Source organism: Oncorhynchus mykiss, chromosome 4 (genome assembly GCF_057628025.1).
Source record: "Oncorhynchus mykiss isolate SJ-2025 chromosome 4, ASM5762802v1, whole genome shotgun sequence".
Taxonomy (NCBI): Eukaryota; Metazoa; Chordata; class Actinopteri; order Salmoniformes; family Salmonidae; genus Oncorhynchus; species Oncorhynchus mykiss.
Window position 1 is genome coordinate 76,823,296 of NC_143025.1, and position 17,776 is coordinate 76,841,071.

General features: G+C 40.1%; 1 protein-coding gene across 1 annotated transcript in view; it reads left to right on the top strand.

Annotated features, from left to right (window-relative positions):
* The window catches only part of LOC118964415 (opsin-5-like), a 63,567-nt gene that overhangs the window by 8,301 nt on the left and 37,490 nt on the right, over positions 1-17,776 (top strand). The window contains exon 2 of the mRNA XM_036975467.2: positions 7,894-8,187. Coding sequence (XP_036831362.1) covers positions 7,894-8,187 — 294 coding nt within the window. The remainder of the gene's footprint in view (positions 1-7,893; positions 8,188-17,776) is intronic.

Consider the following 17,776-nt stretch of genomic DNA (forward strand, 5'->3'; position numbering starts at 1 on the left):
GAATGAAATTACACATGTGACATTATGAAAGAGAGAGGGAGGTGAGAGAGAGAGTGAGAGGCGTGAGAGAGAGAAGTGAGAGAGAGAGAGAGAGAGAGAGAGAGAGAGATACGGAGGAGTCTTCTCCATCTCATGAAATTATCCATATTGTAGCAGGCTTTCAATACCTTTCACCGATTGTGTCACTGTCATGACACTATGTGAATACCGGGGATGATCAATGCCTTTCCATGCATCTAGTTAATGGAAAATACTCTTGGTGAACCCTCAGAGTCAAATCAATTGTACCCATCAATCTCCTCTGTGCAATTTTTTACTAGCTCATTGTCATGATATTTTACAATTGTCTGTGTAATTGTAGTTTACTGGATAAACGTCCTTACTTTCTTTGTAGAAGTGTCAATCCCACAACTCTATGCTGTTCCAAAATGAAGTTTTATTCAGAATGCTATTTGGTGAGCTACATGAGTCTCCTTGATCTGATGTTGACAGATACAGTCCCCTTGGCTGCTCTAGTGGTTGTAATAGCTAATTAAGGTCTGGTGGAATCCCTCTCATTGCGTCCAGTAAGATGGACTGCAGGGTCCCTGCTGTTCAACAGTACCCACTGGGCAAAAACTGTTTGAATCAACATTGTTTCCATATATTTTCAACCCGAAAACTAAATGTGTCGACGTTGAAAAAATGTGGAAAACCAAACGGATTTGCAAAAAATCATACATTTAAGGGCATTTTGTTTATTTTTCACACAACTAATGACATGGTGACATTTTTAGTTGATTTCACGTTGAATTCACAATAAAGCTCTCTAGAATTTTTTCAAAATGTTGTTAAAAATCGCGCAACATTTCAACGTCCTGCTGCTCATGCCAGGAATATAGTATATGCATATGATTAGTATGTGTGGATAGAAAACACTCTGAAGTTTCTAAAACGGGTTAAATCATGTCTGTGACTATAACAGAACGTGAATAGCAAGCGAAATCCCAAGACAAACCTGGTCACACAAAAAAAAACAGTATCCATCCGCCAGTCTCTGAATTGTCTATGGCAAGGGAAAATAGATAGCGGTCAGTTTACAGTTCCTACAGCTTCCACACGATGTCACCAGTACTGGCAATTCTATTGAAGTTAATCCTTGGTGATATGAGAAATAGGCACTTCCTCTCGTCGAGTAAACAACAGGAAGTTAATGGAAGAGAGAATGTGGACCATGATTTCCAGAGTAGCTGCTATTGAATACAGATCACCCCGTGATCAATTTGATCGATTATTAACGTTTACTAATACCTAAAGTTGGGTTACAAAAGTAGTTTGAAGTGTTTTGTCAAAGTTTATAGGCAACTTTTTTAATTTAAAAAAATGACGTTGCGTTTTGGAAAGCTGTTTTTTCCTGGATCAGACGGGCTATATAAATGGACATTTTGGGTATACATGGACGGATTTAATCGAAAAAAAGACCCAATTGTGATGTTTATGGGATATATAGGAGTGCCAACAAAGAAGCTCGTCAAAGGTAATGAATGTTTTATATTTTATTTCTGCGTTTTGTGTAGCGCCGGCTACGCTAATTCTTTTGTTTACGTCCCCTTCAGGTATTTCGGGGTGTTGCATGCTATCAGATAATAGCTTCTCATGCTTTCGCCGAAAAGCATTTTAAAAATCTGACATGTTAGCTAGATACACAACGAGTGTAGCTTTAATTCAGTACCCTGCATGTGTGTTTTAATAAAAGTTAGAGTTTTATCGAGTACTATTAGCATTTGGCGTTGCGCACTTCCATTTCCTGTCTAAGAGGTTATTAACAACTCAAGCAAATGTCAATCAAATATAGACGTTGAACTGACGTCTGTGCCAAGTGGGTAGCCTCATGGGGATTACAGCCCTGCATCATATCTTAGCCGAGGATAAATTAATTAGGCCAGCAAATTGGATCAATTAAATGCACTCACTGGGGCGCTACAAATGGGGGGTTAATAATTATGATGACTGGTTGCTGGAGACAGATCTACATCAGCCCACCTGGGATCAGAGCTCATTCTCCTGGATGGCTTTACCTCCATCCACGGTAATCATTATGAGACCAATTACCTGCATGTTGAGCACTTGTGGATGTACAAGGAGAACAGTTGCTGGTAAAAATGACTTGAGTTCCTATGGGGGCTCCTCACCTTGTGATGCCATTGATTAGGCCTACGTAACAACTAACCTTCCTAATTGAATCCAACTCATTAGAAGTCATGGCATGCTGCTATGTTCTGTCTGGCTGTGAGCTATGATCAATATTAAGATTCATACAGATGTAGGATCATAATTTGAGCCAGTTTGATACAGCAGGAAGAAAATCCTGCATCAACAGGAAATGTGAATTGTTATGTGGATTATAGGTTGATTTGTTTTTCGTTAGATCAAATCAAGTCTGTCATTTCAAAGTGGAAACTTTAGAAGCATTTTTAAAACTCAAATGCACTATACGTTTGCATTTCCTGCTTTGCAGCAACAAAAGAGTAATACAATTAAGGTCCTACATCTGTATAGATCTTCAATGTCGAAAATACTAATCATATTTCTCTGCTGTCCATGTTAAAATTGATTACATTTTTCGGGCTTCTTTCATAGACTGTTCTCTCTGCTTCCGCATGGCAAGCAGTACCGATGCACCGAGTCTGGAACCAACAAGACCCTGAACAGCTTCTACCCCCAATCCACTGTTAGTTAGTTATCTGGACTAGTCAATATAGTTACCTGGACTAGTCTATACAGTTATCTGGACTAGTCAATACAGTTATCTGGACTAGTCTATACAGTTATCTGGACTAGTCTATACAGTTATCTGGACTAGTCAATACAGTTATCTGGACTAGTCTATACAGTTATCTGGACTAGTCTATACAGTTATCTGGACTAGTCAATACAGTTATCTGGACTAGTCTATACAGTTACCTGGACTATCGGTATTGACTATTTTAGCACTAACTCTACCTATATGTATAGTACAGTGCCTTCAGAAAGTAGTCACATCCCTTGACATGTTCCACATTTTGTTTTACTGCCTGAATTCAAAATTGATTAAATATATATTTTTTCACCCATCTACATACAATACCCGATAATGACAAAGTTAGAACATGTTTATTGAAAATGTATTTCTGAAATATTGCATTTACATACAAGGCACAACAGCTTTGTTCGTGTGTCTAGTCAACATCAAATATGGCTGTGGATAAATAATAAACCAGAGCACTCATATAGGCAGGCTATAGGAGATACACAATGTTCTCTTTGAATAGAACTATAAGATATGACTATACTTTCATTCTCCATGTAGTTGTTATATAATCAATTATAAAATGGCTTTGGAGAAATTACACATGGATACCATTCAACTACTCAGTATGAGATAAAAAAAAACTACTCATAAATACTCAGAATGCACCATAATGGACAGCCAGTCCTTCAGAGAGTGGTTTAAAGTCATAGATTAAACTATGTGGGAGCTTGCATGGGATGTTACACATTTTTTTACTTTCATCCTCCTGGAGATCAGGTTCTCACTCAATCTATTTCAATTGTTAATAAATGAAATAAAATCACATTTGACATACTTCATTAGCAACTGGTATAGACTGTCAAAGTGGAATGAATTCTTTCAAAATGTTACTAATGAATGAACAATGAGGGCAGAAATATCTTGAGTCTATAGGTATTCAACTCCTTTGTTATGGCAAGCCTAAATAAGTTCAGGAGTAAAAATGTTTTTAACAAGTCACATAATAAGTTGCATGGGTAAAAATAAAAAAAATCTGACATTGAATATCCCTCTGAGCATGGTGAAGTTGTTCATTACTCTTTGGATGGTGTATCAATAAACCCAGTCACTACAGCGATACAGGCATCCTTCAGTTGCTGGAGAGGAAGGAAACAGCAGGATTTCACCCTGATTCCAAAGGTGACAATAAAACAGTCAGAGTTTGATGGCTGTGACAGGAGAAAACTGAGGATGGATCAACAACATTGTAGGTACTCCACATTACTAACCTAATTTACAAAGTGAAAAGAAGGAAGCCTGTACAGAACACAAATATTACAAAACATGCATCCTGTTTGCAACAAGGCACTAAAGTAATACTGCAAAAAAAACGTGGCAAAGCAATTAACTTTTTGTCCTGAATACAAAGTATTATGCAAATCCACTACAACACATTACTGAGTATCACTCTACATATTTTCAAGCATAGTTGTGACTGGATCATGTTATGGGTATGCTTGTAATCATAAAGGACTGGGGAGTTTTTCAGGATAAAAAGAAACAGAATAGAGCAGGCAAAGTCCTAGAGGAAAACTTGGATCAGTCTGCTTTCCACCAGACACATGGAGATGAATTCATCTTTCAGCAGGACAATAACCTAAAACACAAGGCCAAATCTAAACTGGAGTTACTTACCAAGAAGACAGTGAATGTTCCTGAATGGCCGAGTTACAGTTTTTACTTAAATCTTCTTGAAAATCTATGCCAAGACCTAACAATGGTTGTCTAGGAATGATCAACAACCAATTTGACTGAGCTTAAAGAATTTAGAAAATAATAATGAGCAAATGTTGCACAATCCAGGTATGGAAATCTCGTAGAGTCTTACCCAGAAAGACTCACAGCTGTTATCGCTGCCAAAGGTGCTTCCACAAAGTATTGACTAAGGGGTGTGATTACTTACAGTGCCTTGCGAAAGTATTCGGCCCCCTTGAACTTTGCGACCTTTTGCCACATTTCAGGCTTCAAACATAAAGATATAAAACTGTATTTTTTTGTGAAGAATCAACAACAAGTGGGACACAATCATGAAGTGGAACGACATGTATTGGATATTTCAAACTTTTTTAACAAATCAAAAACTGAAAAATTGGGCGTGCAAAATTATTCAGCAGCACGCATCTCAACCCTTCTGTCTCTCAACTATTCTGCCTCAATACACTTACAGTACATATTCATCCACAATCCTATCTTCCAGACATCTTCTCTCTATCGCCGACAATCTCTCTATCCTCTTCTTTCTCAATTTTCTCTCCTTATCTTCCATCACTCTCTATTTTCCATCTGTCCTCTACATCTTCTCCATTTTTCTTTCTATCCTCCATCTATGTACGTACGCACAGATTCTCAATCTATCCTTCCTCTATCCTCCATCTATGTATTCTCAGTTTATCCTTCCTCTATCCTCCATCTATGTATTCTCAGTTTATCCTTCCACTATCCTCCATCCTCCATCTATGTATTCTCAGTTTATCCTTCCTCTATCTTACATTTATGTATTCTCAGTTTATCCTTCCTATATCTTACATCTATGTATTCTCAGTCTATCCTTCCTCTATCCTCCATCTATGTATTCTCAGTCTATCCTTCCTCTATCCTCCATCTATGTATTCTCAGTCTATTCTTCCTCTATCCTCCATCGATGTATTCTCAGTTTATCCTTCCTCTATCCTCCATCTATGTATTCTCAGTCTATCCTTCCTCTATCCTCCATCTATGTATTCTCAGTTTATCCTTCCTATATCCTCCATCTATGTATTCTCAATCTATCCTTCCTCTATCCTCCATCTGCATATTCTCAGTCTATCCTTCCTCTATCCTCCATCTATGTATTCTCAGTCTATCCTTCCTCTATCCTCCATCTATGTATTCTCAGTTTATCCTTCCTCTATCCTCCATCTATGTATTCTCAGTTTATCCTTCCTCTATCCTCCATCTACATATCCTCAGTCTATCCTTCCTCTATCCTCCATCTACATATTCTCAGTCTATCCTTCCAAAATCCTCAATCTACATATTCTTAGTCGATCCTTCCTCCAACTATGTATTCTCAGTCTATCCATACTCTATCCTCCATAATCTCTATCTATCTGTCCTCTCCTTATCCCTCACCACTATCTTCAATCTATCCTCTCTCTATTCCCTACCTCTAGCCAATTTCACTGTGAAACAGATTTACCCTGTGTGAAATAGCCTAATGATGTCCCTGACCTGGACACTAATAAAACAACAATATACACTGAATGTACAAAACATTAGGAAAATTACATAGACTGACAAGGTGAATCCAGGTGAAAGCTATGATCCCTTATTGATGTCACTTCAATCAGTGTATATGAAGGGGAGGAGACAGGTTGAATAATGATTTTTAAGCCTTTAGACAATTGAGACATGGATTGTGTATGCCTACCATTCAGAGAATGAATGGGTAAGACAAAATATTGAAGTGCCTTTGAACGGTGTATGGTAGCAGGTGCCAGGCGCACCAGTGAGTCAAGAACTGTAATGCTGCTGGGTTTTTCACGCTCAACTGTTTCTTGTGTGTATCAAGAATGGTCCACCACCCAAAGGACATCCAGCCATCTTGACACAACTGTGGGAAGCATTGGAGTCAACATGGGTGAGCATCCCTGTGGAACGCTTTCGACACCTTGTAGAGTTCATGCCGACGACGGCATGACGAATTGAGTCTGTTCTGAGGGCAAAAGGGGGTGCAACTCAAAATTAGGAAGGTGCTCCTAATGTTTTGAACATTCAGTGTATTTTCACCAGTTGTCCACTGTCAAAGCAGGCCTTGTCTCTCACAGATGGTGAGATTGCGGATTAGATTCCCGCAAGAAACACTGAATATAAGTTGGTGAATTCGGTAAGTCTCTTTGGATGAAAATGTGTGCTAAATGTGTTGGGACAGTGTTTGACTCAATTCAATTAAATAATATTTGTCTTTATACCAAATGGGGCAGTAATGCAGGCAAGCAGTTAGAACGAATAACAGTGTGTTCAGCTCAGTTCATGTGGTTTTCATTGCAATAATTGACCAGGTGAAAATGTCCCAAAAAAACACAGTATTATAAAATAGAATAATAAGATAATTAGATAATGAGCTCATTAACAAACCACCACAGATGTTGCTTGCATTGCTATATGATGGCTATGAATAGATAGATGTAGAGGGTAAATAGGAAAATATTGAGTCATTATTTAGTTTTGGTTTTAGATTTATTAAAATAGATGACGTAGAGCACATTTAAAGCACATTTGAGGCTGTTCAATGCTCAAACGTTCCCAGCTATCGGCCTAGCAGTTCTAACAAGAAGTGGATTGGAGATAAGACACAGGGAATGAGGAAATGAGACTGGACATTAGGAAATGAGACCTGGACATTAGGAAATGAGACTGGATGCAGGAGGGTTCCCATCGAATTTCCTTTCATTTGCTCTGCAGACACCATCCAAACCCCTAAACTCCCAGACAGTTGATTTGGGCAGTGTCCACGTCTCCACATTTCCTCAGTACTGTAGTATGGTGCATTAGGTTAGTTCTCACAATGCAAGTTGAGAGAGACACTCTTAAAAGACCATTGCAAGTGGCAGCACTGAAGCAATCAATTATCCATAAAAAAATATTTTATGTTGCTTTTATAGAACATTCTGTATCCCCGATGACACTCCTCAGCCCTTGAGGGAGAGGAAAAGAGGGAGAGAGAAAAAGGTGGATGAAGGGAATGAGGCCTTTGTGCCATCTTGTCACTACATTACCAATACATCAAGGGCTTCAGTTTAGGAGCCAATCTACCATGACAAATACTGCACTTAGGGATTAATAGTGTCCACTCACCCATGTGATGCTCAGTACTCTGCCGTGCTCTGCGCTGGAACACCAATATCAGGCCATGCTGGAGAACGACTGTTTGGCAGATTCTACTCCTATTATCTCTACCATAGACATCTAGTGACTAACCTCTTTTCTCTTTCTCTCTTTTTTCGAGCTTGATTGGTTAATTGATTGCTAGATTAGTTGATGAACTGTTGCTCGCTCTTCCAGTTTATTTGACTGACTGAACTCTCTCTCTCTTCCCCCTCCAGCGGTGCTGTCGGTCCTGGGTAATGCTGCGGTCTTAGTGACCTCAGCACTCCGGCCAACTCACCTCAAGGCCCCGGAGCTCCTTACAGTCAACCTGGCGGTGACAGACATAGGCATGGCTCTCAGCATGTACCCCCTGTCCATCGCCTCACTCTTCAACCACGCCTGGATTGGAGGGGACTTCTCCTGCCTGTACTATGGCCTGATGGGGATGATCTTCAGCACGGCCAGCATCATGACCCTGGCTGTCATGGGTCTGGTACGATACCTGGTGACAGGAAACCCACCAAGAACAGGTATTCCGGGTATACACTGGAGTGGTAGAGGTAGATACTCTATAGGGGTAAGGTGACTAGATATCAGGACATATGATAAACAACAGAACAGAAGCGTATATTATTATTTTATGTGAGTGTGTGTGTGTAGAGTAAGTATACATGTATGTGCATATTATGTGTGTGTGAGCAAATTACGTGGTGAGTGTTTGTGTGTGTGTTGGAGTCCGTGTGTGAGTGTGTAGGGCCCTGTCAGTGTGCGTAGAAACAGTTCTTGATAGAGCTCAGACTTTCCGACATGATGATCACTGACTCTATGATTTGACCTGAAGATCACTGACTCTATGATTTGACCTGAAGATCACTGACTCTATGATTTGACCTGAAGTTCACTGACTATGATTTGACCTGAAAATCACTGACTATGATTTGACCTGAAGATCACTGACTCTATGATTTGACCTGAAGATCACTGACTCCATGATTTGACCTGAAGATCACTGACTCTATGATTTGACTTGAAGATCACTGACTCTATGATTTGACTTGAAGATCACTGACTCTATGATTTGACCTGAAAATCACTGACTCTATGATTTGACCTGAAAATAAATGACTCTGTGATTTGACCTGGGGATCACTGACTCTATGATTTGACCTGAAGATCACTGACTCCATGATTTGACCTGAAGATTACTGACTATGATTTGACCTGAAGATCAATGACTATGATTTGACCTGAAGATCACTGACTCTATGATTTGACCTGAAGATCACTGACTATGATTTGACCTGAAGATCACTGACTCTATGATTTGACCTAAAGATCACTGACTCTCTGATTTGACCTGAAGATCACTGACTCTATGATTTGACCTAAAGATCACTGACTCTATGATTTGACCTGAAGATCACTGACTATGATTTGACCTGAAGATCACTGACTCTATGATTTGACCTGAAGATCACTGACTATGATTTGACCTGAAGATCACTGACTCTATGATTTGACCTTTTAATCACTGACTCTATGATTTGACCTGAAAATCACTGACTCTATGATTTGACCTGAAGATCACTGACTCTATGATTTGACCTGAAGATCACCGACTCTATGATTTGACCTGAAGATCACTGACTCTATGATTTGACCTGAAGGTCGCTGACTATGATTTGACCTGAAGATCACTGACTATGATTTGACCTTTAGATCACTGACTCTATGATTTGACCTGAAAATCACTGGTTCTATGATTTGACCTGAAGATCACTGGCTCCATGACTTGACCTGAAGATCACTGACCATGATTTGACCTGAAGATCACTGACTATGATTTGACCTGAAGATCACTGACTCTATGATTTGACCTGAAGATCACTGACTCTATGGTTTGACCTGAAGATCACTGACTCTATGATTTGACCTGAAGTTCACTGACTATGATTTGACCTGAAGATCACTGACTATGATTTGACCTGAAGATCACTGACTCTATGATTTGACCTGAAAATCACTGACTCTATGATTTGACCTGAAGATCACTGACTCTATGATTTGACCTGAAGATCACCGACTCTATGATTTGACCTGAAGATCACCGACTCTATGATTTGACCTGAAGATCGCTGACTCTATGATTTGACCTGAAGATCATCGACTCTGATTTGACCTGAAAATCACTGACTCCATGATTTGACCTGAAGATCACTGACTATGATTTGACCTGAACATCACTGACTCTATGATTTGACCTGAAAATCACTGGCTCTATGATTTGACCTAAAGATCACTGACTCTATGATTTGACCTGGAAATCACTGACTATGATTTGACCTGAAAATCACTGACTATGATTTGACCTGAAGATCACTGACTCTATGATTTGACCTGAAAATCACTGACTATGATTTGACCTGAAAATCACTGACTCTATGATTTGACCTGAAAATAAATGACTCTGTGATTTGACCTGGGGATCACTGACTTCATGATTTGACCTGAAGATCACTGACTCTATGATTTGACCTGAAGATTACTGACTCCATGATTTGACCTGAAGATCACTGACTATGATTTGACCTGAAGATCACTGACTCCATGATTTGAACTGAAGATCACTGACTATGATTTGACCTGAAGATCACTAACTCTATGATTTGACCTGAGGATCACTGGCTTTATGATTTGACCTGAAGATCACTGACTATGATTTGACCTGATGATCACTGACTATGATTTGACCTGAAGATCACTAACTCTATGATTTGACCTGAAGATCACTGACTATGATTTGACCTGAAGATCACTGACTCTATGATTTGACCTGAAGATCACTGACTCTATGATTTGACCTAAAGATCACTGACTCTCTGATTTGACCTGAAAATCACTGACTATGATTTGACCTGAAAATCACTGACTCTATGATTTGACTTGAAGATCACTGACTCTATGATTTGACCTGAAGATCACTGACTCTATGATTTGACCTGAAGATCACTGACTCCATGATTTGACCTGAAGATCACTGACTATGATTTGACCTGAAGATCACTGACTCCATGATTTGACCTGAAGATCACTGACTATGATTTGACCTGAAGATCACTAACTCTATGATTTGACCTGAGGATCACTGACTTTATGATTTGACCTGAAGATCACTGACTATGATTTGACCTGATGATCACTGACTATGATTTGACCTGAAGATCACTGACTATGATTTGACCTGAAGATCACTAACTCTATGATTTGACCTGAAGATCACTGACTATGATTTGACCTGAAGATCACTGACTCCATGATTTGACCTGAAGATCACTGACTATGATTTGACCTGAAGATCACTAACTCTATGATTTGACCTGAGGATCACTGACTTTATGATTTGACCTGAAGATCACTGACTATGATTTGACCTGATGATCACTGACTATGATTTGACCTGAAGATCACTAACTCTATGATTTGACCTGAAGATCACTGACTATGATTTGACCTGAAGATCACTGACTCTATGATTTGACCTGAAGATCACTGACTCTATGATTTGACCTAAAGATCACTGACTCTCTGATTTGACCTGAAAATCACTGACTCTATGATTTGACCTGAAAATCACTGACTCTATGATTTGACTTGAAGATCACTGACTCTATGATTTGACCTGAAGATCACTGACTCCATGATTTGACCTGAAGATTACTGACTATGATTTGACCTGAAGATCACTGACTATGATTTGACCTGAAGATCACTGACTCTATGATTTGACCTGAAGATCACTGACTATGATTTGACCTGAAGATCACTGGCTCTATGATTTGACCTAAAGATCACTGACTCTCTGATTTGACCTGAAAATCACTGACTCTATGATTTGACTTGAAGATCACTGACTCTATGATTTGACCTGAAGATCACTGACTCTACGATTTGACCTGAAGATCACTGATTATGATTTGACCTGAAGATCACTGACTATGATTTGACCTGAAGATCACTGACTATGATTTGACCTCATTTTTTAAAAGATCCCAATTGAATTGAAAGCACCATTATTTCAATTTATGCTCAGCTGTACCTTGCAAGGGCAACACCAACTGATCTATTTTGTTATGAAAGCTTGCGTTTTGAAATATAATTGTCAGGCCAGGCATAAAGCCAATGTGCTGTGATAATGTATTAGACCTACTGCACAAACCTCATTCCTACAGAACTGTTCATATTAAGTTAATACTTAAAAAATGAAGTTTTGTTTAAAAAAAAGAAAAGGTTGGTGACCACTGATCTACACAGTGTATTGCCAAAAACCACTCAACAACCTCAAACATAGACTCTGACCTATCCAATTAACCAACTGAACTGAATAATACCGCAGTACTCAAACACCCTCTCTCTATGACACACACACACACACACACACACACACACACTGTGCAGTAATTAGATTCCAGGGAAGAGCTTTAAGTGATACAGTCGACTGTGTGCTCACCCTCCTCTGTATTCTATGTTGCTGTGTTCAGGAAAAACTAATTCTTCAAGATGTTCAAACGTTCATAGACGACCAGCAGGGTCAAATAGTTATCACAGTGGTTGTAGAGGGTGCAACAGGTCAGCACCTCAGGACTAAATGTCAGTTGGCTTTTCATAGCCGAGAGAGAGAGAGAGAGAGAGAGAGAGAGAGAGAGAGAGAGAGAGAGAGAGAGAGAGAGGCAGACAGGCAGAGAAAACAAACAAACACGAAGAGACAGACAGAGAAAACAAACACAGAGGGACAGACAGAGAAAACAAACACACGAGAGACAGACAGAGAAAACAAACACACGAGAGACATACAGGGAAAACAAACAAACACAGAGAGACAGACAGGGAAAACAAACAAACACAGAGAGACAGACAGGCAGAGAAAACAAACAAACACAGAGAGACAGACAGGCAGAGAAAACAAACAAACACAGAGAGACAGACAGGCAGAGAAAACAAACAAACACGAAGGGACAGACAGGCAGAGAAAACAAACACAGAGGGACAGACAGAGAAAACAAACACAGAGAGACAGACAGGGAAAACAAACAAACACAGAGAGGCGGACAGAAAAAACTAACAAACACAGAGAGACGGACAGGGAAATCAAACAAACACAGAGAGGCGGACAGGGAAAACAAACAAACACAGAGAGACGGACAGGGAAATCAAACAAACACAGAGAGGCGGACAGGGAAAACAAACAAACACAGAGAGGCGGACAGGGAAAACAAACAAACACAGAGAGGCGGACAGGGAAAACAAACAAACACAGAGAGGCGGACATGGAAAACAAACAAACACAGAGAGGCGGACAGGGAAAACAAACAAACACAGAGAGGCGGACAGGGAAAACAAACAAACACAGAGAGGCGGACAGGGAAAACAAACAAACACAGAGAGGCGGACAGAGAAAACAAACAAACACAGAGAGACGGACAGGGAAAACAAACAAACACAGAGAGACGGACAGAGAAAACAAACAAACACAGAGAGACGGACAGGGAAAACAAACAAACACAAAGAAACAGAGAAAACAAACAAACACAGAGAGACAGACAGACAGAGAAAACAAACAAACACAGAGAGACAGACAGACAGAGAAAACAAACAAACACAGAGAGACAGACAGAGAAAACAAACAAACACAGAGGGACAGACAGAAAAACAAACAAACACCGAGATAAAACAGAGAAAACAAACACAGAGATACAGACAGAGAAAACAAACACAGAGAGACAGACAGAGAAAACAAACACAGAGAGACAGACAGAGAAAACAAACACAGAGAGACAGACAGAGAAAACAAACACACGAGAGACAGACAGAGAAAACAGACACAGAGATATAGACAGAGAAAACAAACAAACAGAGAGAGAGAGAGAGAGAGAGAGAGAGAGAGAGAAACAGCAGGTCAACCTGCAACCTGGTGTGCAATCTGGCTTTGACTTTGGATAGTCTATCTCCGGGGCTAGTTAGGGGCTGTCAATAAAATACACAATGTAATTGAGACCCTGTTTTCATGTTGCACTCCTTTTTGTTTTCTCATTAAATGCTTTCAACATCTGCATATGTATAATTTTTTACATATTGTCGCATGTACATTGTGTACTTTAGCAATGGTGCCTAACTAGCCCCATAGAGATATCCAACCCAACCCAAATTTACCACATATATTACGATCGGGTCGAGTGCAGTTGCACTCCGAATTGATGATTACTTTTGTGCTGCCAACTGTGGGCATGTAGGCAAGACTGAAACAAACCATAACTTAATTTACATTGTGATTGCAGTCACGATCAAAAGTCTCACAAAAATCTGTTTTAGACAAATCTGACATTATGACCAAATATTTTCCTATTGACATTTTTTGGTCAATTTTGACAGTAGAATAAATGTTTCTGTCACACCCTGATCTGTTTCACCTGTCCTTGTGATTGTCTCCACCCCCCTCCAGGTGTCACCCATCTTCCCCATTATCCCCTGTGTATCTATACCTGTTTTTTCTGTTTGTCCGTTGCCAGTTCGTCTTGTTTGTCAAGTCAACCAACGTTTTTGTTCTCAGCTCCTACTTTTTCCAGTCCTCCTGGTTTTGACCCATGCCTGTCCTGACTCTGACCCTGAGCATGCCTGACCACTCTGCCTTCCTCTGACCCTGAGCCTGCCTGACCACTCTGCCTTCCTCTGACCCTGAGCCTGCCTGACCACTCTGCCTTCCTCTGACCCTGAGCCTGCCTGATCACTCTGCCTTCCTCTGACCCTGAGCCTGCCTGACCACTCTGCCTTCCTCTTACCCTGAGCCTGCCTGCTGACCTGTAACTTTGCCCCACCTCTGGATTGTGGACCTCTGCCTACCCTGACCCTGCCTGCCGTCTGGTATTGTTGCTCCACCTCTGGTTTACTGACCCCTGCCTGCCTGCCTTGACCTGTCTATTGCCTGCCTCTGTTGGAATATTAAACCATTGTCAATTTGATGTGTCTGCATCTGGATTTTACCGTGATTCCGGATAGTTTCTGACTCATATTGATGCCACGTAGGCTGTTTTGTAAATGTGAAGTTGGTTTTTAGGGGCAGTTGCTCTTTAAAGTTGATGTATACTGACAGGACCAGGGCAACTTAACTGTAAAGAACAATTCAAGAGTCTTTAACAACAGTGGAAACACAACTCCAAACATTACAGATAAGAAGCAACATAGCCAGCCCCCTAGGCTATATCAATATAAAGAGACATGAGCCAAAAACAATTACCTGTAGAATGGAATGAGTTACTAGACCTCTATGTTTAATTTCATCAGTTCTAGAGGCTAATGTGAGATTTCTAGATTATATAACATTTGAGGACATCATTTAAAACTTCTTAAGGCTGAGATCCCGTTAACGGGCTCGATATGACAACAGCCAGTGAAAGTGCAGGGCGCCAAATTCAAAACAGAAATCTCATAATTAAAATTCCTCAAACATACAAGTATTTTATACAATTTTAAAGATAAACTTGATGTTAATCCCACCACAGTGGCCGATTTCAAAAAGGCTGTACGACGATAGCATGCCATGCGATTATGTTAGGTCATTACCTAGTCACAGAAAAACACAGCCATTTTTCCAGCCAAAGAGAGGAGTCACAAAAAGCAGAAATAGAGAAAATGAATCACTAACCTTTGATCTTCATCAGATGACACTCATAGGACTTAATGTTACACAATACATGTATGTTTTGTTCGATAAAGTTCATATTTATATCCAAAAATCACAGTTTATATTGGCGCGTTATGTTCAGTAATATTTTGCTTCCAAAACACCCAGTGATTTTGCAGAGAGCCACATCAATTTACAGAAATGCTCATAATAAACTTTGATAAAAGATACAAGTTTTATGCATGGAACTTTAAATAAACTTCTCCTTAATGCAACCGCTGTGTCAGATTTAAAAAAAGCTTTACGGAAAAAGCACACCATGCAATAACCTGAGTACAGCGCTCAGACACAAAAACAAGCCATACATACCCGCCATGTTGTGGAGTCAACAGAAGTCAGAAATAGCATTATAAATATTCACTTACCTTTGATGATTTTCATCAGAATGCACTCCCAGGAATCCCAGTTCCACAAATGTTTGTTTGGTTTGATAAAGTCCATCATTTATGTCCAAATATCTTCTTTTTGTTTGCGTGTTTAGTTCACAAATCCAAATACACGAGGCGCAGGCCAGACAAAGTAAAATAAATCCATTACAACTCGTAGAAACATGTCAAACGATGTACAGAATTACTCTTTAGGATGTTTTTAACAAATGTTCAATAATGTTTCAACCGGAGAATTCCTTTGTCTTTAGAAAGGAACGCAGCTACCTCTCACAGGCGTGCGCCTGACTGAACTCATGGCATTCTGCCAGACCTCTCACTCAATCAGCTCTTATTCTCTCCTCCTTCACAGTAGAAGCCTGAAACAAGGTTCTAAAGACTGTTGACGTCTAGTGGAAGCCTTAGTAAGTGCAATATGACCCCATAGACACTGTATATTGGATAGGCAAGACTCGACAACCTACAAACCTCAGATTTCCCACTTCCTGGTTGGATTTTTTTCTCAGGTTTTTGCCTGCCAAATGAGTTCTGTTAGACTCACAGACATCATTCAAACAGTTTTAGAAACTTCATAGTGTTTTCTATCCAAATCTACTAACAATATACATATCTTAGCTTCTGGGCCTGAGTAGCAGGCAGTTTACTCTGGGCACCTTATTCATCCAAGCTACTCAATACTGCCCCCAGCCATAAGACGTTTTAAGGGCCTATGTATTTTCAATGTTTTGTTCACCTACACTTTAACCACAAAGTCATGTTTCCCCCCTCTTCCTGGCTTCCCTCCCCTTACTTTCTATGTTTAAGGTCAAGTTTTTTATTTGTCATATACACATGATATACAGTGCTTTCGGAAAGTATTCAGACCCCTTGACTTTTTCCACATACCTCATAATGACAAAGTGAAAACAGTTTAAAAAAAAACATACCAAATTGTTTATATTGGTTCTACAGACAGATTAGTCTTCTCTTTCAGCAGTAGGCACTTGCTTTCCAAACTGTACGTACTGCATTTTGAAAAACTGACAGCTGCAACCAACCATACAAATATAATCCATCGATGGCAGTTCCCATTCAAGTCAGGACAGGCATCCATTGCTAGTGTACCCATGAGTTTAACAGTCAAATTACCAGGGTTAGAGATTACAACACCCTTCTATGGATTATTTGTCTATGGCCACAAAGCAACAAGCTGTAAATTTGACGAATTTGCAAATGTATAATAAACAAAAACATCTTATTTACATAAGTGTTCAGCCCCTTTGTTATGAGACTCGGAACTGAGCTCAGGTGCATCCTGTTTCCATTGATCATCCTTGAGATGTTTCTACAACTTGATTGGAGTCCACCTGTGGTAAATTCAATTAATTAGACATGATTTGGAAAGGCACACAGCTGTCTATATAAGGTCCCACAGTTGACAGTGCATGTCAGAGCAAAAACCAAGATAAGAGGTCAAATAAATTGTCCGTAGAGCTCAGAGACAGGATTGTGTTGAAGCACAGATCTGGGGAAGTATACCAAAACATTTCTGCAGCAATGAAGGTCCCCTAGAACACAGTGGCCTCCATAATTCTTAAATGGAATAAGTTTGGAACCACCAAGACTCTTCCTAGAGCTGACCACCCGGTCAAACTGAAGGGCCTTGGTCAGGGAGGTGACCACGAACCCAATGGTCACTCTGACAGAGCTCTGGAGTTCCTCTGTGGAGATGGGACAGCCTTCCAGAAGGACAACCATCTCTGCAGCAGTCCACCAATCAGGCCTTTATGGTAGAGTTGCCAGACGGAAACTGTTGCCAGACGGAAACTGTTAAACTCATGGGTACACCTCAGTAAAAAGGCCTGCCCGCTTGGAGTTTGCCAAAAGGCACCTAAAGACTCTCAGACCATGAGAGATTCTCAAACAAGATTCTCTGGTCTTGTTTGCCAAGCGTCACGTCTGGAGGAAACCTGGCTACTCCCTACTGGAGTGGTGGTGGGAGCATCATGATGTGGGAAT